The 18,837-nt window shown below is 39.2% G+C and overlaps 1 protein-coding gene and 1 long non-coding RNA gene across 2 annotated transcripts in view; one reads left to right on the top strand and one right to left on the bottom strand.

Moving 5' to 3' along the window:
• The window catches only part of LOC119722131 (runt-related transcription factor 1-like), a 32,872-nt gene extending 14,485 nt beyond the window's left edge, over positions 1-18,387 (bottom strand). Inside the window, exons 1-2 of the mRNA XM_038192173.1 lie at positions 17,425-18,387; positions 5,476-5,580 (exon numbers count right to left, since the gene is read on the bottom strand). Of these exons, the coding sequence (XP_038048101.1) occupies positions 5,476-5,580; positions 17,425-17,881 (562 nt within the window). The 5' untranslated portion in view covers positions 17,882-18,387. The remainder of the gene's footprint in view (positions 1-5,475; positions 5,581-17,424) is intronic.
• On the top strand, positions 5,684-8,140 carry LOC119722132. The gene is made up of 2 exons (XR_005270412.1): positions 5,684-5,720; positions 7,059-8,140. It is a non-coding gene; the product is annotated as an uncharacterized LOC119722132 (long non-coding RNA).
• Positions 18,388-18,837: the final 450 nt, after the last annotated feature.

The following is an 18,837-nucleotide window of genomic DNA, read 5'->3' as shown; positions in this document are numbered from 1 at the left end:
TTTCTGCATCTAGTTTATCAATCATTTGTGTAACCTTGGATGAAATAAGTTGGGATGGATTTTGAAAATGTGGAAATTCAATCAAAAATTGAGTCATTTCGTAACGCCAAATTTTCACTCATTTTCCAGCTGAATACAAAATACGCTGTTTTTTGTACAAATGAAATCAAATATATTTTCGAAACCAAAATTAAAACATGTAGAATTATTTATTAAGCGATGCTCAATAAATATGCAAATATTCCTTCAATGAGCCACAACTTTTCATCCCACCACCCATGAAAGATGTTCCCACGGGAAACAAAAGATAAACCCGTAGGCCCTAGAACATTTTCACAAATTTCCTGAAGATGAGCTCTCAAGTCTATCACTGCAGAAATAGCCCTAGAAAATCCATTGAACTCTCTCATGTTCTCTTCTAAGACGCTTTTTAGTCATCCGTCCCCAGGCATCAATGAAACTGACACTCATCATACCCCCATTTTTTTTCCTCCATCAACGATTGCGGTTGGGATCGCATCATCACCAGGTCGACAAACTTTCTTCCCCTGCTGATGCAGGAGGAGGCATCAACGTGACACGCTTTCTTTCTTTTTTCGCAAGACTTATTACCCATTCTAGTCATGAAGGAGGTCAAGCATGGTGTAGGCCTAGTTTCAGCATCTCACCTCCTCCTTTCCTGAAATCACGACTTCGACTCATCTCAAGTACCAAAATCACAGTCTAGGCTCTCTAAGTAATCTAACTAAGAATTTGTCATCTTAACACTACCCATTTGGACACCGGTGAACCATAAGTGGATACCAGTTAAACCAATTTATCCATCCTGTACTAGGGCTGTGCATATCGAATATTCGAAACGCGATGGTCAAGTTTAACTTGATCACCCTAAGCTGGCCGCCCATCGGGATTTGCGCGTGCCTGCGCTTGTTAAGAATTGAAGAAGAGCTTATTATAATAATTTAAAGAACAGGTAGCGGACTGTCTGATATTTGACCGATTTTACAAAGAAATCTGAGTTGATATTTCTCATGGAATCTCGCAAATAATGTACAAAAGTGGCTTTTGACAAACGTTTGCAAACAAAAAAAACACGCAAAAAAAAGAACACCGTGGGGAGGACATTTTTCATCATTTCCTTGAGACTGCTCAAATTTTCCTATATTTGAATCAAAAAAATAAATGCTATTCAGATAATGATCGTATACTCACGTATTCGATGTTTTGTACTTTAGTGAGGGTTTTAGGTTGTTATTATAAAAGGTAACATTTTTAACTCACACTCGCCTTCTGACTATCGTTATGAACAAGTGTAACTTTAATAATGAAACTCAAACAAAAGTACATTCTTTCTCTTTTCATCACTTATGATTACAATTTCCCAAAGCACTGTATTCTAAAAAGACATACTCTAACAGTTCACACATTTTCGGTTGCTTTGAACTTGAGCCCCACATAATGTGTCTGAATGTTTATCCTAATTATCTTCGCCGGAAATCAACGTTGCGATAAGGCTGCAAAATCTAAACTTGCACAACTCACGGGGAATCAGCTTTTTTGTTTGATCACAATTGCTTCGAATGTTTGCTAAATACTTCAACACTAGCGGAAATTGCCTTTGCCCCCCAATCTCCAACCTGGGTATGTTTAACCTAATTTCAACAGCCCTCCACCAACTGTTTTTTGGTCGAACTTTGGTCGTTTTTTATTTTCCAATCGCGACTTTTTGTTGTCAACACAAACCACACCTTGTATTGATATAATACGCCTAAGTTCACGGATTGGGGATGTTTATAGTGTGCGTATCCAACAGATAAAGGAAAGCACTTATATAAGTCAACCTAATTCAGAAAATTCTTCAAACTGCACACGCCGTGAAAGTTCATTACTTTATTTAGGCCACGAGTTAATCGCTGCAGTGACAGTTTATTTGCCATTATTGTAGTGTACAACTTCCCAAAATGAAGTCACTGACAAATTTGGACTGGATAGCTCAGTTGGTAGAGCACTGTTACGGTATTCTGGAGGTTGAAGGTTCAAACCCCGCTCCAGACAATATTCTTTCTTCAAAATGTTGACATTTTCAATCACTAATGACCATCAATTCTGTGAATTCCAAAGAGTTTCTTTTTTTGTGGAATTTTTGCGCACATGAAGATAATCCTCTCCAAAACCATTAGGAATGTTGGCGACATTTTGAAATTGAATTTGCTTTCAACCCCTCTCCCCTCATAAAAAAAAAACAAGTTAAAAAGCTGAACCGCCCTGGTTCACTAGAGAGTGCAGTAGGGCCGAGCATTCCGACACGTGAATGAGTAACATTCACATAGTGACTCACAATCACGGGGGTGCCCCTTATACATCGCCCAGTGTCATTTATAGCATCATCATCACCCCCCCCCCCCCCGGTAAATTTAGACCGTCCAGCTACTGAAATAGAAAACTGTACGACGAACCGCGAAGTGTGAATCACCATTGCTCACCATCGGGTGTACGGGCACGGATCGAGGGGCATATGGAATAAAAATCAATCATTCAGGGAGTTACAGTGAATTGGGTTATTTGTAGTGGCTATATCCCGGCTGATTTTATGTGTAATTTTAGGGGAGTGGTTCCCCCAGGGCAGACGTGGCTTACCCTAATAAAACTGCACTGCAATAAGTAAACCCCTTTATGCTCATTTTGTAGAATATTTTATAGATGTGAATGTCACAATGAGCAGTGTGAGTGTTCTAAACAAATATATGACTTTGCGGTGAAGAGTATTTTGGAGGAATTCTTGAGAATCACAGAATGTCCTTCTTTTTTTTAAGCAGTCAGTTTCAACCACAGCCCACCAACAATTTCTTTTCTTTCTATAAAGACCTAGATTTTTCTGATACAAAACGAACTTGTAACCCTAACCACACCAACTCCATCAAAATGGTCTTCTGGTCATCCTAATGGCCTGAAGCAGTGCTAGGGGTATCCAGACTGATTTTGCCTAGCTTCCTGTACTGCTTTTGTCAAATAAGGCACACAAAAAAGTCTCCGGTTTCTGGTATGCGCGCGCGTCGCCGTAGCCATCCGCGTCGGCAAAATGAAAAAGTTTTTTTTCAATGAAAGATGATGTCTCAAAACCGCCAAACTCACTGGTTTGACTGGAATCCTGCTGCTGCACAATTTTATTGTGTTTTTAGATTGGGTTATGGTCGAGAAAAAGCTTTATGTGGCCTCTCTGGACTCCCATATATTTGCACTAAGTTTAGTCGGGCACCATTTGCAGTCATCAGCCGACATTTGAAGCAAAAAAATCAGGTAAAAAAAAAAAAAAGAAGCTGCGTCGCCGCACCACTTTTTGGGCAAGCTCCACACCAGAAACCGGAGACTTTTTTTTTTTTGGCCTAAGCTATAAAGTCCATCAATGTCAACCAGTGCATCAGTGGTGGATTCCATTAAGTTATGTACATTTTTATATTGGAAGCGCAGTGATTGATGGATTTTGATGGACTTGGTCCGGTTCTTAGTAAAAGACACTAGAGAGTTAGTTAACGTGATTGTCTTTCCTTTTTCTGTCTTTCATAATTCATGTCTCCATCTACCCCCACTTTGGTTGTCCTACTTGGGTTTTTTAAGTACATGTATGCAAAACACTGTTCAACAAACTTTTAAAAAATCGACTCCATTTTTGATTTCAAAAAATTCTGCCAATTCAGGTTTTATGACTATGTATACATTTGGATGACATTAATAATCATTCACTTACAATCCTAGTCATAATTCAGCCCCATTCCAGTTCATATGTATCTAAATGAGCAGTAATCAATTTTAATGATAATCTCAATAATCTCCAAACCAGCCACTGCTCTGCCCTGCTTTATTTAATTCAGGGTTGATAGATGATATGTTAAAACTTGAGATGGTTATGTCGCAATGCACACCAGGTGACAAATCTCTTAAATATGCACCAATGAGATGAATCACCCTGAAAAATGGCGGGAAAACAACTAGACCAGACCGGCTAGTCACCCTTTTTTTTGTCACAACACAGACCACAGTTGTCCTTCAGCATTACTTGTGGTTTTGTGGGGAAAAAAGAGGAAAAAAATTCACCCAGTTGGATAATTTTGTGTAACTTAAGTACTTTTTCATTCAGAATAAAGGAAAATGTGTTATTTTTGAAACAAAGCTAATTTAAAGATGCATTCTCCCTTTAAAGATGTATTCCCCGCGCACTTCAAACAATTGATTTTTTTTTCTCCAAATATATTTTCAATTTGTATGTTTTGTTTTAATGAAAAGAAAAAGTACTTTATTTAGAATCTGGGTGCCTGCAACCCTCTAAAAAGGGCTTTCATTTTGCTCACAAATAAACCCTCCCTGCGAGAGCTGAATTATACGCCTGGCAGCCAATATAAAAAAAAAAAAAATTTGTGGAAAAAAATAATTCAATAACTAAACGTCGGTGGATATTTTTCATTCCATGTCTTGTTAAAAAGTGCATAACTTTTATGTCTCTTGGAAAAAAGCACTTGAAAAACAAATGTATTTTTCGATGTGAACTCGAAAATACCATGCGGAATACATCTTTAATATTTTACCTGCAACTTTGTGATTCCTAAATTAGAGTTGTCTTTATTTATGTCATTTCTTACAACTCCAGCAAACTAACCCAAAAACCCACGTCTTTAATTCACTACACTTCCGAGTTAAACTCCTACCAGGGATTTTCCTTGGGGGGGGGGGGGCAAAAAATGCATTGGAACAACAGCCAACGGCCTTCCTGTCATTCTACTTGCACTGCTAATTTTTTCGGGCTGTTGAATGGAAAGTGAAAGTATTTTGTGCAAGTTGGTATTGCTTATCAGTTGTCTTCGCTACCGCCCGCTTTGAATAATCGCACAGTAGGGTACTTTCCTTACGACTATTAAGTGGAAATACAAAAAGCTACAAAGTTTGTGGTTTTCTTTATGACTGGTCTAATTTCACAAGTTCAAATTCACGAATGTTAGGAATCCCCTTGGTCTTTATATTTAGAACTGCAGGGCTTTGTACCTATAGTGCAAAAATTCCTGTAAAACCCACAGGTGCCAAGGCGCAATCCGGAAGTCAATCATTGAGATGAAAATTGAGCAATTTGTGCAAGGCTCCATTCATAATGTTCGCTTTCTGTACTCCAGACCCGATATCCGATTTGCAGAAACAAAACTGGAAATTGTTTTCATGGAAATATCTCCCAGGGATTTCCAACTTGCTTCAAAGTTTTGTAGTTAATATGGTTATCTGCCAAGCGTAGAATAGAAAGAACATATTTAGGGTTAGGGTTAGGGTTAGGAATATGTGCAGTCCGAACATAGGGTGTCGGAACATAGGGGTGTCGGAACACAGAGGTGTAACCAAATTCGGCGCAGCCTTAAGAAACATGTGGAGTAAAATATTTATTACTTTATTTGGTTCTCTGTCATTCTTTGCTGAAAAAAATGTAGATGTACTTACTTCTTGGTTCTCTGGGTCCATCGACGGTAACTTTTATTGCACGGTTGTAGGTAGCAACCTGAGGTGGGTTGGTCGCTATGATAATGGATAACGTCAGACTCTTCCCTGCAACAAGAGAAAAAACAATGTCAGTAATAAAAACTGAAAGTATCGATAAACAGCAATTAAATAACTTGTTCTGTGTTTATTCTGTGTGTTTTGTTACTGCAGGTTTCATATTTAGGAGTTGTTCATAAACAGTTTAGGTAAGTTTATATCAGGCCAAGTAAAAAAAAAATTAACCAGTTTCTTGTCTCGGCCGCTTCTTTTCCTGCTGGCTTCTTGGTTGTTTTTTTAAATTATACGTTTCCAAGATATTTTGTCTTCTTATTTGCTTCTAGCAAAATGGTATCTGCGTATGCAAGTTCAAAAATCTGATAAAAAGAGCGACGGCTTTGGACACAAATGGTCACTAACTGAAAAAGCCGGACACGAAACCCAATTTTCCTTTTTTAACTTGGCCTGTTGACACTAAACCCCAGCAATCTAACATCAGATTTTTGCAAGAATTTGATGGATTTTGTATGACACAGTCCTGCCAGTTTTTCAGCGTAGTGTTGGAATTTATTAGAATCAGGATAGTTTCCAGCATATTGCCAACAATATTTTGGTTAATCTTTCTGTTTTTCAAATTTTCCATTTTGCTTTTTATATTAAAATAATATCCCACGCCTAATGCTGTTCAAATTTATCCCACTTCACCATGACAATGTCATTTGAAGAGAAAACATCAAATATTTCTTCTTTTCAAGCTGTCAAAATTGGCTAAATATAGCTCTTTTTTTTTTTTTAAGTTCCGGAGCTCATAAAGCCCCCTTGCTGGGGTGCAGACTCCGCATTCTTGAAAAGTTTGTGGTCTGTCTGGGTGATCTACTGTATACGGACAAAAAATGTTAAAAAATCTAATAGCAGCTTAGGTTTTCCATGGAAACCACCATTACTATATTCCTGCGACATGATGAAAAAAGCACTCGGCAAAAAGTTAATTGCCATGCTAACCTTTAAAAAAGATTGTCAGAGCATTTTATGATAACATTACAAAATTGAATTAATCATCACAACTTTTCATGTGGCCTCTGTTTTTTTAAGTCTTAAACCTACCTCCCTAGTGTCTTTTACTATTAATTAAAGTACTGGACCAAGTCCACCAAAATCCATCATTTAGCCTGCTTCAAATAATGCTTTAGGACAAAATCCGCTGAAATCCACCACAAGACTACCACTACTAGTATAGGTGGATTTTGATGGACTTGATCCTCGGGGCTTGCCTACCAAAATCCCCAAAATGGGGGGATGGATTTTGATGGAGTTGGGAAGGTTAGCGTTGAACGATTTCCACATTTACCCAATAGAACCAAAATCATGGAGATTACAAGCTGAAAATAATTGCCCAGCGAAAAAGAAAAAGAAAATACCGAACTAGAGTACCAGTGCCAAGTTGTGTACTTTGTCAGAAAAAAAGTCTTGTATTACACACATTTTTTTTACATTTTTTGGGTACTTTATTCTAATTTTCATTCTTTCCTTATATGTCTGTGTTGCAGGCCATCACTGCCCAATCCATTATGCAGAGAGGGGCCAGCTCGAGTAAACTTCCGGAGCTAGAATCACTTTTCACCGCAAACATTTAAGCAGCAGGGCCCCTGAAACGAGCCCCCAGGGCATGCCGACCCCCTCCAACTCCCAATGAAACAAGTAAGAAATTCTATGCATATTTTGGGCCCTTTTTCTCGGAAAGGCAGCCGTGACCTGCATTTTGGGCTGACCAATCGGAGGGTTGCTTGTCCGTGGCTGAAGGTTGGGCTTTTGTGGGCTGTGGACCGGGAATAATTACTCTATTTTATCAAAGAGGGATAAAAGTCCTGACTGGACTGGCGACTATTAAATTTAAAAGCGGTTTCTTTGGGTGAATATTTTTAAAAGAAATTACGGAAAAGCTTTGCGTACAAGAATGTTAGTCAGAAATACTGTCTAAGTTTACACATATATATGTACAGTATGAATGTATATGTACAGATTACTCATTACATGTGAGGTATAAATTGAAGCTGTATTTTTGTTGAAAAATAGAGATTTTAAACATTCCTAGAGGTAGGAATTTGCAAACATAGTATGAGTTGGTGTAACTAAAGGTTTGGGTTTTAGAATATTATTTTATTCACCAATAAAACTGCAGAAAAATGCTACAGGATCCACTAAATTTTAAGGCCAAATAGGAAAATGTGCATAGTTCTCAAAACACTCAGCATCGTTCGAGCACAAATGTTCACAACAGGTCTGTACACATTTTTTTTTAATGCCAGTTTGTATATTTTGTATATCTAGTAATGTTGTTATTTGTTTGGTTTTTAATTTTTGTAATTTTTTTTTGTAGATAATTTAACCACAGAAAAAGGAAATATACAGACGGCGGTTATCACAAAGAGTATTAAGGAAATCTTTCGCGGCCCTTTGAACTCTGCTATCTGTACAAAGGATTTGGGGTTCCCCCTCCGAATTACCTGCAAGTTTTCAAAAAGGACGCTGCCATAGGTCACTTCATTTATTAACGTTGTTAAACAAGTTCAGTTCCTGGTCGTTTCGGGGTATAGTTTCCCCGCATGAAAAATCCCTTTATGAAGCATTACATCAACTGCAAGTGATGTTTTCCTGTTCGCTTTGTTGTTGCCTTTTGTAACACGAGCACACTGGAATGTTGCAAGAGGTTACTCAACAAAGACATTTATTTGTGACGCAATAAATTTCATCCTCTAAATTACAAGTCATTCTGACTGAGCAAAATTGTAAAAAAAAAAAAAATCAAAACTAAGACTAAAACTAAACAACATTTCTATAGATTTAGTAGTATCTTTGCGAATGCAGACTTATTGCGGACTTTGCTGTGTAGTATTTAATCTAATGGTATTTGTGAAAAATTGAAGGTTGGACATATTATTACTTAATTTCTGATATTTATTGGTTAATTTGACTAATTCTTAACTAAAAGTCTTTCTTTTTTTCCAAAGTTTACTTCAAGGTTGCAGTTTAGAGGAATTTACAAATACAATTTTAGTGGTGTGAATATTGACATTGGAAATGCCATAAACAAGACTTATTTGCACAAAAAAATGTTATAGACAAGAACCTTTCATTCAAACACCAAACTTGCTCAATTTCTGCCAAGTGAACGTCAGAAATCCCATTGCTTCCTTACTCCATTAATACACCCCCTGCACCCTTGCAATGTTACACAGGGTCACAGTAGGTATGCCACCAGGCCCAGCCTCTAGGTCTGTGGACAGTAGGAGTGGTTGTGAAGGTGTGTCCCCACAGGCTCCATCTATGGGTCTCTGTGTCTGTCTGTCACCAAGCTGAGACTGAGAAACTACAGCCCCACTCCCCCCCCCCTCATAACACCTCCTTACATTTCTTCTGGACAAAACTCTAGTTTGATTGCTTCTTCTCTTTCTTCTGTAATGAGCCACATATCACAATTCCCAGACAACTACATGTACATTAGTAAATAGCCTTTGGACCCACTGCATGCACTGCGAGGGTGTCTTTTTTTTCCTCGCTCCAGCGACATTGATGCATGTACTAGCACTCCCCGGCAGACTTTGAGTAAATTGAGAGTCGGTACACAGGTACCGAGTTGGTTTGTAGTGAAAACGGGTAATTTCTTGTAATTTAGAAAACTTCACCTGTTGGCAATGATTTTTGGTGCTTGATATTACAGTTGTTACAAACAAAAACGCAAGGTTAAAAACATGACTTCACAGCAAATTTTTTTGTCTACACATGGCCCTAAATACAGTCTTGTTCTCAATAATAAATTCAGTGAGATGTTTCTGTTAAACAATAAGGAAAAAATATAATTATAATTGGCTGCTAATTTTCAGTGGCAAAATTTTCTTCCAATTTTTCTAAAATTACCTGTCTAATTAAGAACAATTAGAAAACAATGCCTAGCTGGGCATTTAGATGTTCAAGAAAGGAATCTATTTTCTCCCAGAAAATTAATTTCATGTCACAAATAAACAGACAATTTTTAATTTCGGGATATTTCGTTTTAGAAAGCCACTTTTGTCCATCCACACCACGCTATATTTACACTTAGTTGTTTCCAGTAGTAATTACGGGCACTTTACAAATGCTTGACCAACCCCAACACTTCATTAGCCAAGATGGCCACATTTGTGGTCTTGTGGTCAAGCCCGGCCACCAGACCGGCCCAAAACAAAAGGGTCAATCGTAGCAGCTGATTGGTCAAGCAGGACCGGTCAAGTTCACCTGGTAACAAGCCCCCAACTGACCTTATGTACATAGTGGACATGCATGGTGTGTTGTTATCAATAAAAGGTTGAAGTGACCACTGGCTAGATGTTTGAGGTCAACTTTTAGGTATATTAAAGGCTGGTGGAATGTTTTACAAGTCAATTTGCTGAAATATTAACCAAAAATTGAATACTTGAAGATGTTGTGGACGTCATTTGTGGAAATTTGAAGAAAAAATTGAACAAATGTCCAAAAAAGTCAAATCCTTCAATCAAAGTATTTAATTGGCAATGGTTGTAACTTGTTCAACAATTTCATTTCCTGTTTCTTGGTAAAACAACTTATGAAAGAGTTTTCACTGTTTTCTAAAAAAAAAATGAGCTGAAAACTTGATTTCCTTATGCAATATATAATATTGTTAAACAATATTGACATTATGGATGTGTTATGTCAAATTCAGATAATAACGGAAAAGCCTAAAATTAACTTCAAGTCCGAGAATATCTCTAGCTTTTCTATCAACAGCGATTATCTGAAATGCAATTTTTCATGAACTTATCAGTATTTATTTACTGATAAACCAAAAAAAATTAAGTCTACGCAAGAGAACTTGGCATTGTACCAAAATGCCAGCATTATGAAAGATGATTCTGGATTTCATAATCCGACCAAGTGGAACTTTTCTAAATGATCTTTGGAACTTTAAAGTGTACATGGAGTGTGACTGAAGCAGAAATGAGACTTTTTAGACCATTTTTGTCACACTTTTTACAACCATTTTTGTCACACTTTTTACCACAATGCATTGCAGATTCAATTCAGCCCAGTCAAATCATTTTATTGATGATCGTTAGGCCACTCTGAATGCTTAAAGGCATAGAATCATTTGCTTTTCATGAATTTTGTCCGTTTCGAATAACAACACGCAAAATCCAAACAAGAATGTTCAAAACCTAACCTGTTGATGTTTCAGCTCAGTGGATATTACACTTTTCAAGAAAAAAAGTGAAAAATCATGGACGACTTTTTGATCACGAAACACAATTTCGTCAACAGCACTATTTCAAAAATCAGTCTATTGAATAATATCGTTGGAAATCACCTATGCATTTCTTGATACCTTCTAAATAACAACAAGCCAGACGGAATAATTCCGTTAGGTGTTTAGTACCTGTGCGATATTTAGCCAAGTAAGCTTTCTCATAATAACTCCGTTGGTTACTTTTTGGATAAATGCAAATGATGTGTATGCCTTCAATATCTTCACCATCTTAAAATCCACTTGTCCCCTCTACAAACTCATCACGACAATTAGGAAAACTGGGCAAAATCCTTTGTGTAATTTTCCTATCGTCTGCCCATTTGCCAAATCGGACTCCAACTGTTTTAAGTGGAGTTACAGATAATTATCAGCGCTGCCTACTTCCTTGCCCTTTAAAACACCTGGCCATGCGGAGCAATGTTTGTAAACAGCTAAGTCCATGAGGCCTTCGAACTTTTTACAGCAACAATCAACGCAATCTATTCTAATCCCGCAAATAGCCAGCGATCACACAACCTCGTAAAAATGTGTACCAAAAAAAATGTCAACACAAAACACAGGATGCACAGGTGTGTACCGTAAAATCCTCTGATAAACGATTGTTCAAGTCCAAAGGCCGTTCCTCGTGGCGAAAAAAAACTAACTCGCCGTGATCGGTCAAACAAGTTGACCAAAATAATTAGAGGAACTTGAGGATGTTGAGGCTTTATATGCAGAAGTAATACAAGATGTGGAAAAATAGCCCCGGGTTTGTCCATAAAAACTGATGGACGAAAGGGTGACGAAAATGCAACAGTAGTTTGTACAGCCTTGGTCGTGATTGACAGTTTTCTAGAACAAAGACATTGACCATCGTAAGTCACTGCAGCAAGGAATTATATGATCACAGCAGGCTACTTTTGTGATTTCTTAAAGGCATATAGGATCATTTGCACTTCATGCATGTTGTTCGTTTCCAATAATAAGTTATAACACCACTCAAAATCCAAAAGAAGAATGTTCAAAACTTAATTTGTTGAAGTTTCATCTCAGTGAATATTACACTTTTCGAGAAAAAGTGAAAACAACGCACAAGCTTTTGATCACGAAATACATTTCGTCAGAATAACTCTTTATATCCAACGATCAATCAATAACCGATCGTTTGAAATCACCTACATTTCTTGATTTCTTCCAAATGACAGGGCAAGCCAGACGGAATAATTTCACAAGGTTTTATTACCACTAATGCAATGATACACCTTTCAAGTCAGTTCTTTTCCCAACTTCAGTTCGGGTAGAACTCATTTTGCCGCAAAAGTAACATCCGCGCAGCGCAAGCTAATGTCGTCGGCATTTTCTCACATATCATTTCTGTCTTGCCAACAAGTTTGGATTAATTTCCCCCACTCCCTGCCCGAAAACCTGCCATTCGCAATAAAACAAAATTAAGTTCCAGTCGACTGGGTTTGAATGCGGTTTGTAACAATATTACTTCTTCCAAAAAATTATATCAATACGAAGTCCAGATGGTATCGCTAACACCCAGCACAATTTTCAACTTTTCCACAAAAACATCCACGCCAACGTAAAGATTTTTTTTGTATATACCAGGCAATTAATCGTACCCGTTTTACTCATTATTGAACAAAATATGTATTCTCGTTTTAAAAATGCATAACTTCCGAGAGGATGGGGTCTTAAATTTGAGTAAATGGGAGTATTCCTGGGTGTTTTTGCCGTGGTTCTGAGAACGATCGATGGGTGGGGATGACTACGACGGTCGTGCGACCTCATTTGAAAAGTCTAGACAACGTGCTGCGTGCGGGGGAAAAGAATTTGTCTTGCCCGCTGCACGGCGCGTCGTTTATACCAAACTCCTCCACGAGTGCTTAAATTAAGAAACCACGCCAAAACAACCCACAAGATGTAATTAGTAATGTCTAGCTCGAGGTTTAACCTCCCATAATGATTAATTTGTAAGCCCGAGAGGATTTCCCGCTACACAAGGTATCGAAAAGTGGCTGCTGAAAGTTGTAGTGACAAATTGGTAAAGTTAGCTCAAGAACGAAATTTTGCGACAGAAAACTGTACAGGTTTAACCATAATCGTTCTTGGTTTTACAAACTTTTGTTTTTCAGTGGACAACTTCTCAGATCAAAGTAGATCATATTGTGTTTTTGTTTTCGAAGAGTATCAACTTTTTACCGCCGTTTTTTCCCTCCCATTATTGTTGCTTGTAAGTTGTAAATTTTCTAAAAGTAAAATTGTGTTTTTCCTTCAACAGAAGAGTGCACTATACCTTGTTGTAACATAAACAACCAAACTCAGTTCAAGGATCTCCCTCCGTTGATTTGTTAAATGGGTCTGCCAATTAAGAAAGCGCGAAAACATACACCTCAGCGAGCGGGCCATTTCGATCGGGTGTCCCCTGACAAAGGGGCGATTGGCCCGGCCGAGAGAGGTTGCCGATCACTCGTTTGCAACACCGTGGTTCAAGGATAATCTCAAGTAAATCGGCCACACTTGACAAAAGCTTCGTCAATAATGGGGCTACCGTGTCAAGACTGCCACACACAAAGACACGGTTTGTTTTCTTCAAGGATTCTTTGTGAAATAAACAAAACTTGATAAAAAAATACTTCAAGGAGTGTGGAAGAAGTCGATAGCAGCGAGTGAGTCGCGAAGACCTTGGCCTAGGCGATAGACGCTCTGAACGGTCGAACCCAGCCGGTCTCGCCCCGCTAACCACACGTACTGCACGCCTCGAACTTGTACAATTAACGATGGAGGCACCTGCCAATTTTTACTTTGTTCTATGCTAACAAAAGTTGGAGGCGGTTCAAAGAATTGACTGCGCTGGACTTGGCCGTGTTAATCATTCGGTTTTGGGTGGATTAATTCACGGGAATTAATTTAGAACTAACCGCAGCGCATGCCAGCATTTTTTGACTTGATACAATCGGCACGCGAGTGGTTTGGTTAATTTGTCAATGAAGCGGGCATAAAGTGGTGAATGACTATATCCCCACCCAAGATTCTTAATTGCCAACGACTTTTTTTCTCGTTTTTTTTGTTGTTGTTGTTCAAGGGCTCATGAATCAATTGAAAATCAAAACCTTTTTGTCTAGTTTTCGGTTAAAATAGAACAAAGCGTACGCACAGCACTCCAAGTGCAACATCGCTCGGCGGTCTTTTGCCGACAAGTCTTTGTGAAATCAAGTGGAACAAAATAACTATGGATTTTAAAGACTTGTTTCAGAGTGAATTGTAGTCCACGAAAAGGATCCAGCAGTCACCATGACTAATCACAGCTTTTTAAATATAGATTCTGCTATTTTTTCTTCAACTCCGCGGCAACATTTTTGCGAAATTCCCAAAGTTCTGGCATCTTCTGGACGTTAAACGATTGTAGTTTAAAAGTTGATCGAAAACCTACGTTTTGACTTCACAGTAACCTCAAATCTCTCACAACATGCTAGAAAAGTTCGAATATGTTTAAGAACTTAAAATATTTCTTCCGAATTCAACCAAAATCTAGGCGAAAGTCGCGTGTCTCCGACTAGCGACGTCATACTTCAGCGGGCGCGCGGCGGGATGTCGTGGGGGTGCTGTCTCAGACCTCCCGGCCGGTATAAGAAGTGCCGATTCCTGGCGGTGTGAAGGAGACTCACCACCCACACCGTGGTGTCGCGACTGGTCTCCGTCTAGACCGACTCCGGGAGGCCATAAGTTCGCTGAAATCCCGGCTTTCGACACAAAATGTCCTTTGTTCTTTCAGACTTGCTTGTAATAATGAACTAAAGTGTAAGTTTAATACAAACTTGTTTTCGTGCAGTGAGGTTTTGTATACAGTAATTGCATTAGTTTCTTTTGCGTCTTAAAGAAAAACTTTTCAAGTTGATACTATATAACTAAACAATTACATCAATATTTTTACAAATCTAGAAGTTAAAAACATTGATTTTTACTGCATTCGGTTTCACTGTTTCTCTACGCTTTCTTTTCTCGGAAAATTAAAAGAAAACTGAAAATGACTGTGGTCACAACAAAAATCAATCAATACGATCGTATAACGCTTTGTGGGATTTCCCATTCTTGGTTACATAGGAAATGCTGCCGATTTTTCAGAGTGCTTTGAACTTTTCTTTGTTTCCAAAATAATTCCGTCAATGGTCAGATAATTTATCAAATTATGGTGTTGGTTTGTTTTTTTCAATTTTAAAGTTTTTGGTAAAAACATATCCGAGTAGAAGATTGTAGATTTGAAGATTTTGATTTCCCAGTATCTGGTGTTCCCTTCATTGTTTCATCAATATTGTCCACATCAAAATTCCTCATTTTGGTGCTATTTTATTCATCCAGTTAGTCTTTTAAAATCTCTTTTTCGTCCGAAATTCGAACAAACTTTATTTGTACCAAGATAACAGTACAAAAACCTTTGGTACGTTTTTGTTGCCGATGCAATACCGTTCGCACACCCAATCCGCTTTAGTACAATGTACATCAAAGTTGGACAAGGCCCAGCCTAACTTGCTACCGTGTTGGAACTCAACAATGTACGGGGAAGAATGGTACATTTCTCGGTAGACCTCCTGTCAAGGACACGCTACAATGTTACCAACCTACGCACGTCAGGATACCTTGCCCTTTTGTCTCTTCAAAAACCAGTTCGGGTCCAACAAACTTTCCCCTAAATCTTTTCACAAAAAAGCCCCCCACGTTAGTTTGGGTGCATTTTAATTCTGTGTACGATCATGTACGATGTAGCCGATTCTTTTCAAAATGTTTATGACATGACCAACGCAGTGTGTTAATGCGTGACCAACGCACACCAAGCCCTTTTGTTGACGCCATTTAGTGACGATTTAACAGTCTAACATCGATTGGAAGTATTACTGCATTTTCATATCCGCCCCCGAAGGCCTATACGCTGAATTTATTCTGCTGAGAATATTTATTTCACTGTTTACAGTTATAGTTGAAATTTCCATAGAACTGTAGTTTGTAAACTAAAAATTATAAATCAACTACTTTCTTTCACCATTTACTGTATAAAAAGAATTATTTTCTGATGCTCTTAATACAAAAAAAAAAAATGTACAACATTTCGTAATGAGATTGTAAATTCTACTTTCTCAGTCTTTCAATTGGTTAAAAGGAAAACAAAAATGAGAATTTGAATTGAATATGAATAAAGAATTTTAAAATGTACTTTTTACATGCGTTTATCCGGCGATCGTTAATTTAACGGTCTGCAATGAAACCATAGCAAGTGTTATTTGGTGGCCTTGGATATATGAACTTAAAAGTGTTACAAAGCGTGGGCGCGAAATACCGGGAAACGCACGCAATCACCGGTACGTGGTAGGTTGCCTACGTGTTCATCAAACAGCACACGTTGTATAGTGCATTGTAGTATTAAACCCAAGGCCATCATTAGAATGCGTATAGCGTGGAGTTCGTAGTAAGTGAATCAGCTGGAGCCGATTTTTATGAATGAATCACACAATCGCGAACGCGTGAATGAATGAAATTACTCCAACACAAAACAGTTCCCAGCGACCAAGGGGTTGGCTATGGCGGGGTGTGTGTGGATCGTGACTGAACCTATTACTCGTTAGGTGATATCAAGGTATCATCACATACAATGTGATTGAAGAAATGGGTTGAGGATTCCAACAGACAAGTAGATTTCCGATTCTTCAGTGTCGGTCTTTTTGTTCACGGGACGCCCACTGGGTTCATTAGCCTAGGAGGACGGGGGGTCGTTATACCTCCGTGTCCACCGTCACCTCGCAACCGTGGCACGCAGCGAACATCCGCCGACTACTACCGACCGGAACTGGGCCGGCCGGCCGTACCTCTTGAGTCACATGCCCGGCGATTTCCGAGAAATCTCCACTTACGGCGGATGACATTGCGATGCGGGGGCGTCATCAAAAGACGCTCCCCACACACGCCTGCATATCGCTATCCATACGGCGTAACAAAAGAACAATCAGTAATTATCTGAAGATTATACATAGTCGGAAGTGTGTGATAATGGAGAGATATTCCAGTCATGTCACTTATGCCAGCCCATTGTTCAAAATGGAATGTCCCTTTGTAAACATTAAGTTGGAGTCAGAAGCCGTAAGGTAAATCGTGACAGAGCGCTTGATGAATCATCTACTATCTCGATGATGCAGCATCAGATAACAAATTCTTGTAGCCATTAAGTATTTTATCATTAGCACCATAAACACAATCAAGATAAACTGAAAAGCCGTGAGTTTGTTGTTAAATGCTTTATCGCGATTGTTATACCAAAGAGCACGGCGAACAGACGCAAGAGACTTTCTAAGGAGCCACGTTCTTTCACAGTTCACACAATGAAAATGCCAGGTTCTTTTCTTTTTGTCCTCAATGAATGATGCAGTACATTTTTTTTACTCGCGCACGTGGTTCTATTGTCATCTTCACGCCTAGGCTAAAACGACCACGTGGTGCAAGCGGCGGTTTTGACCGCGGGAACAAAACCGCACTCTCAAGATAAACCGTTACCCGTGAGCTTGACCTGAATAATATATTAATTATGTAAATATTCTACAAATTGAGTGTTTTTAAACAAAAAATATTGAAAATGAACATACCTCTACCAGATCGGCCGACAAATCGTAGATCGTTGAATCTAGCCACGTTGTTTTTCATGACGGCGGAGGCATTCCGAAGCTCGGCGCAATGATTTTCGTCGTTGCCGGCCGCGATGGACACCATGGTCCCGTCTTTAATTTCTCCCAGAGACACCACTTTGAAAGCCACGGGTAAACTCTTGTTACATCTCCAGTGGGACGGCAGCACGGAGCAGACGAAGTTGGGGCTCTCGGTCCGGACCAGCTCGCCGGGGAAATCGGCCAGGGCTTCGGAGAGGGACCGCTCCCCGCTCGGTCCCTTCAAGACCGGCTTTCTGCCGCCGCCGACCGAGTCGGCCATTTTGAGGGGGTTGTAATAATGGTTGTTACGATCTCTGTGATTGTCCTTGCTGATCAGCGGACCACTCAGCGGTGAGAGATGGCGGTCTTCCTGCATGATATGCATTTGGCACGGCATGGGTACGGTATTTTTTTCCCTCCACACGTTGGGGATAATTATGAACAAGAATGCCAACCCCGAAAAAAAATTGACTGGCGACCGCTTGACGGAAGCTCCTCTATACGCCAGACGCTGCTGAATTGATATTCAAACCACACCTCACTGTAAACCACATAAAACAACCCGCGCAGAATACTCAATGAGCGGCGGTGATCCACTACACACTTGCGGTAATACTGGTAGCTAAACAGTTCAGAAAAAGTTTATCAAGACGATGTCGAGTTTACAAACACCGATCGGACTTTGAAGCGTCTAAGAACAAAATCTCACTTTTATATCGCGAGTAGATCGAACAATTTCAGTCCTCCAGCGGTGATGGTTTGAAGCGGAATGAAGACATCACGCATACTGCGTCATCAAATTGCGAAGCGATCGTAGCCACGTCCAGTTTTATCGATGCGATTTTAGCTAGCGCTCCACGCAATTTCGACTACGGGATGTGCCGTGAGTCACGTAGTGTGAATGAACTCTGTTGTGATGAGGCAATTGTTCATTGACTGTTTTGTATGTGTGCGCTATGTGTGGGGGCGTGGTGAGAGTGTCGATCAAGCTGTAAGGCCCGCCTACTTATGAATAAGCCAGCGTGCGTGCTTCCGGTGGAAATTTATGAATGACTGGGTCGTGTCCTCGGCAGGTTAATCGGTACTGTACATGTACATTTACATGTACAATGTACACGTGTACTTGTACAACGCGCAGCGTCCGTTAGGAAGTACATGTACAATGTATGTACACGTACATGTATATGCATATGTAACATGTTAGCTACATGTACACATTTGTTAATGTGCAGTCACGTATAATATTGCAAATTATCTATTTGCAGCAAGATATTACAGGAAATTTAAGCAATATAGAAGCACACAATTTGGTAATACATGTAAAATTTCATTTAATGCAGATAATCTAATATT

This window comes from Patiria miniata, unplaced genomic scaffold, assembly GCF_015706575.1.
Source record: "Patiria miniata isolate m_02_andy unplaced genomic scaffold, ASM1570657v1 HiC_scaffold_14, whole genome shotgun sequence".
In the NCBI taxonomy this organism is placed as follows: domain Eukaryota; kingdom Metazoa; phylum Echinodermata; class Asteroidea; order Valvatida; family Asterinidae; genus Patiria; species Patiria miniata.
The sequence above is the reverse complement of the archived record's forward strand: the minus strand, read 5'-3'. Positions and strand labels throughout refer to the sequence as shown.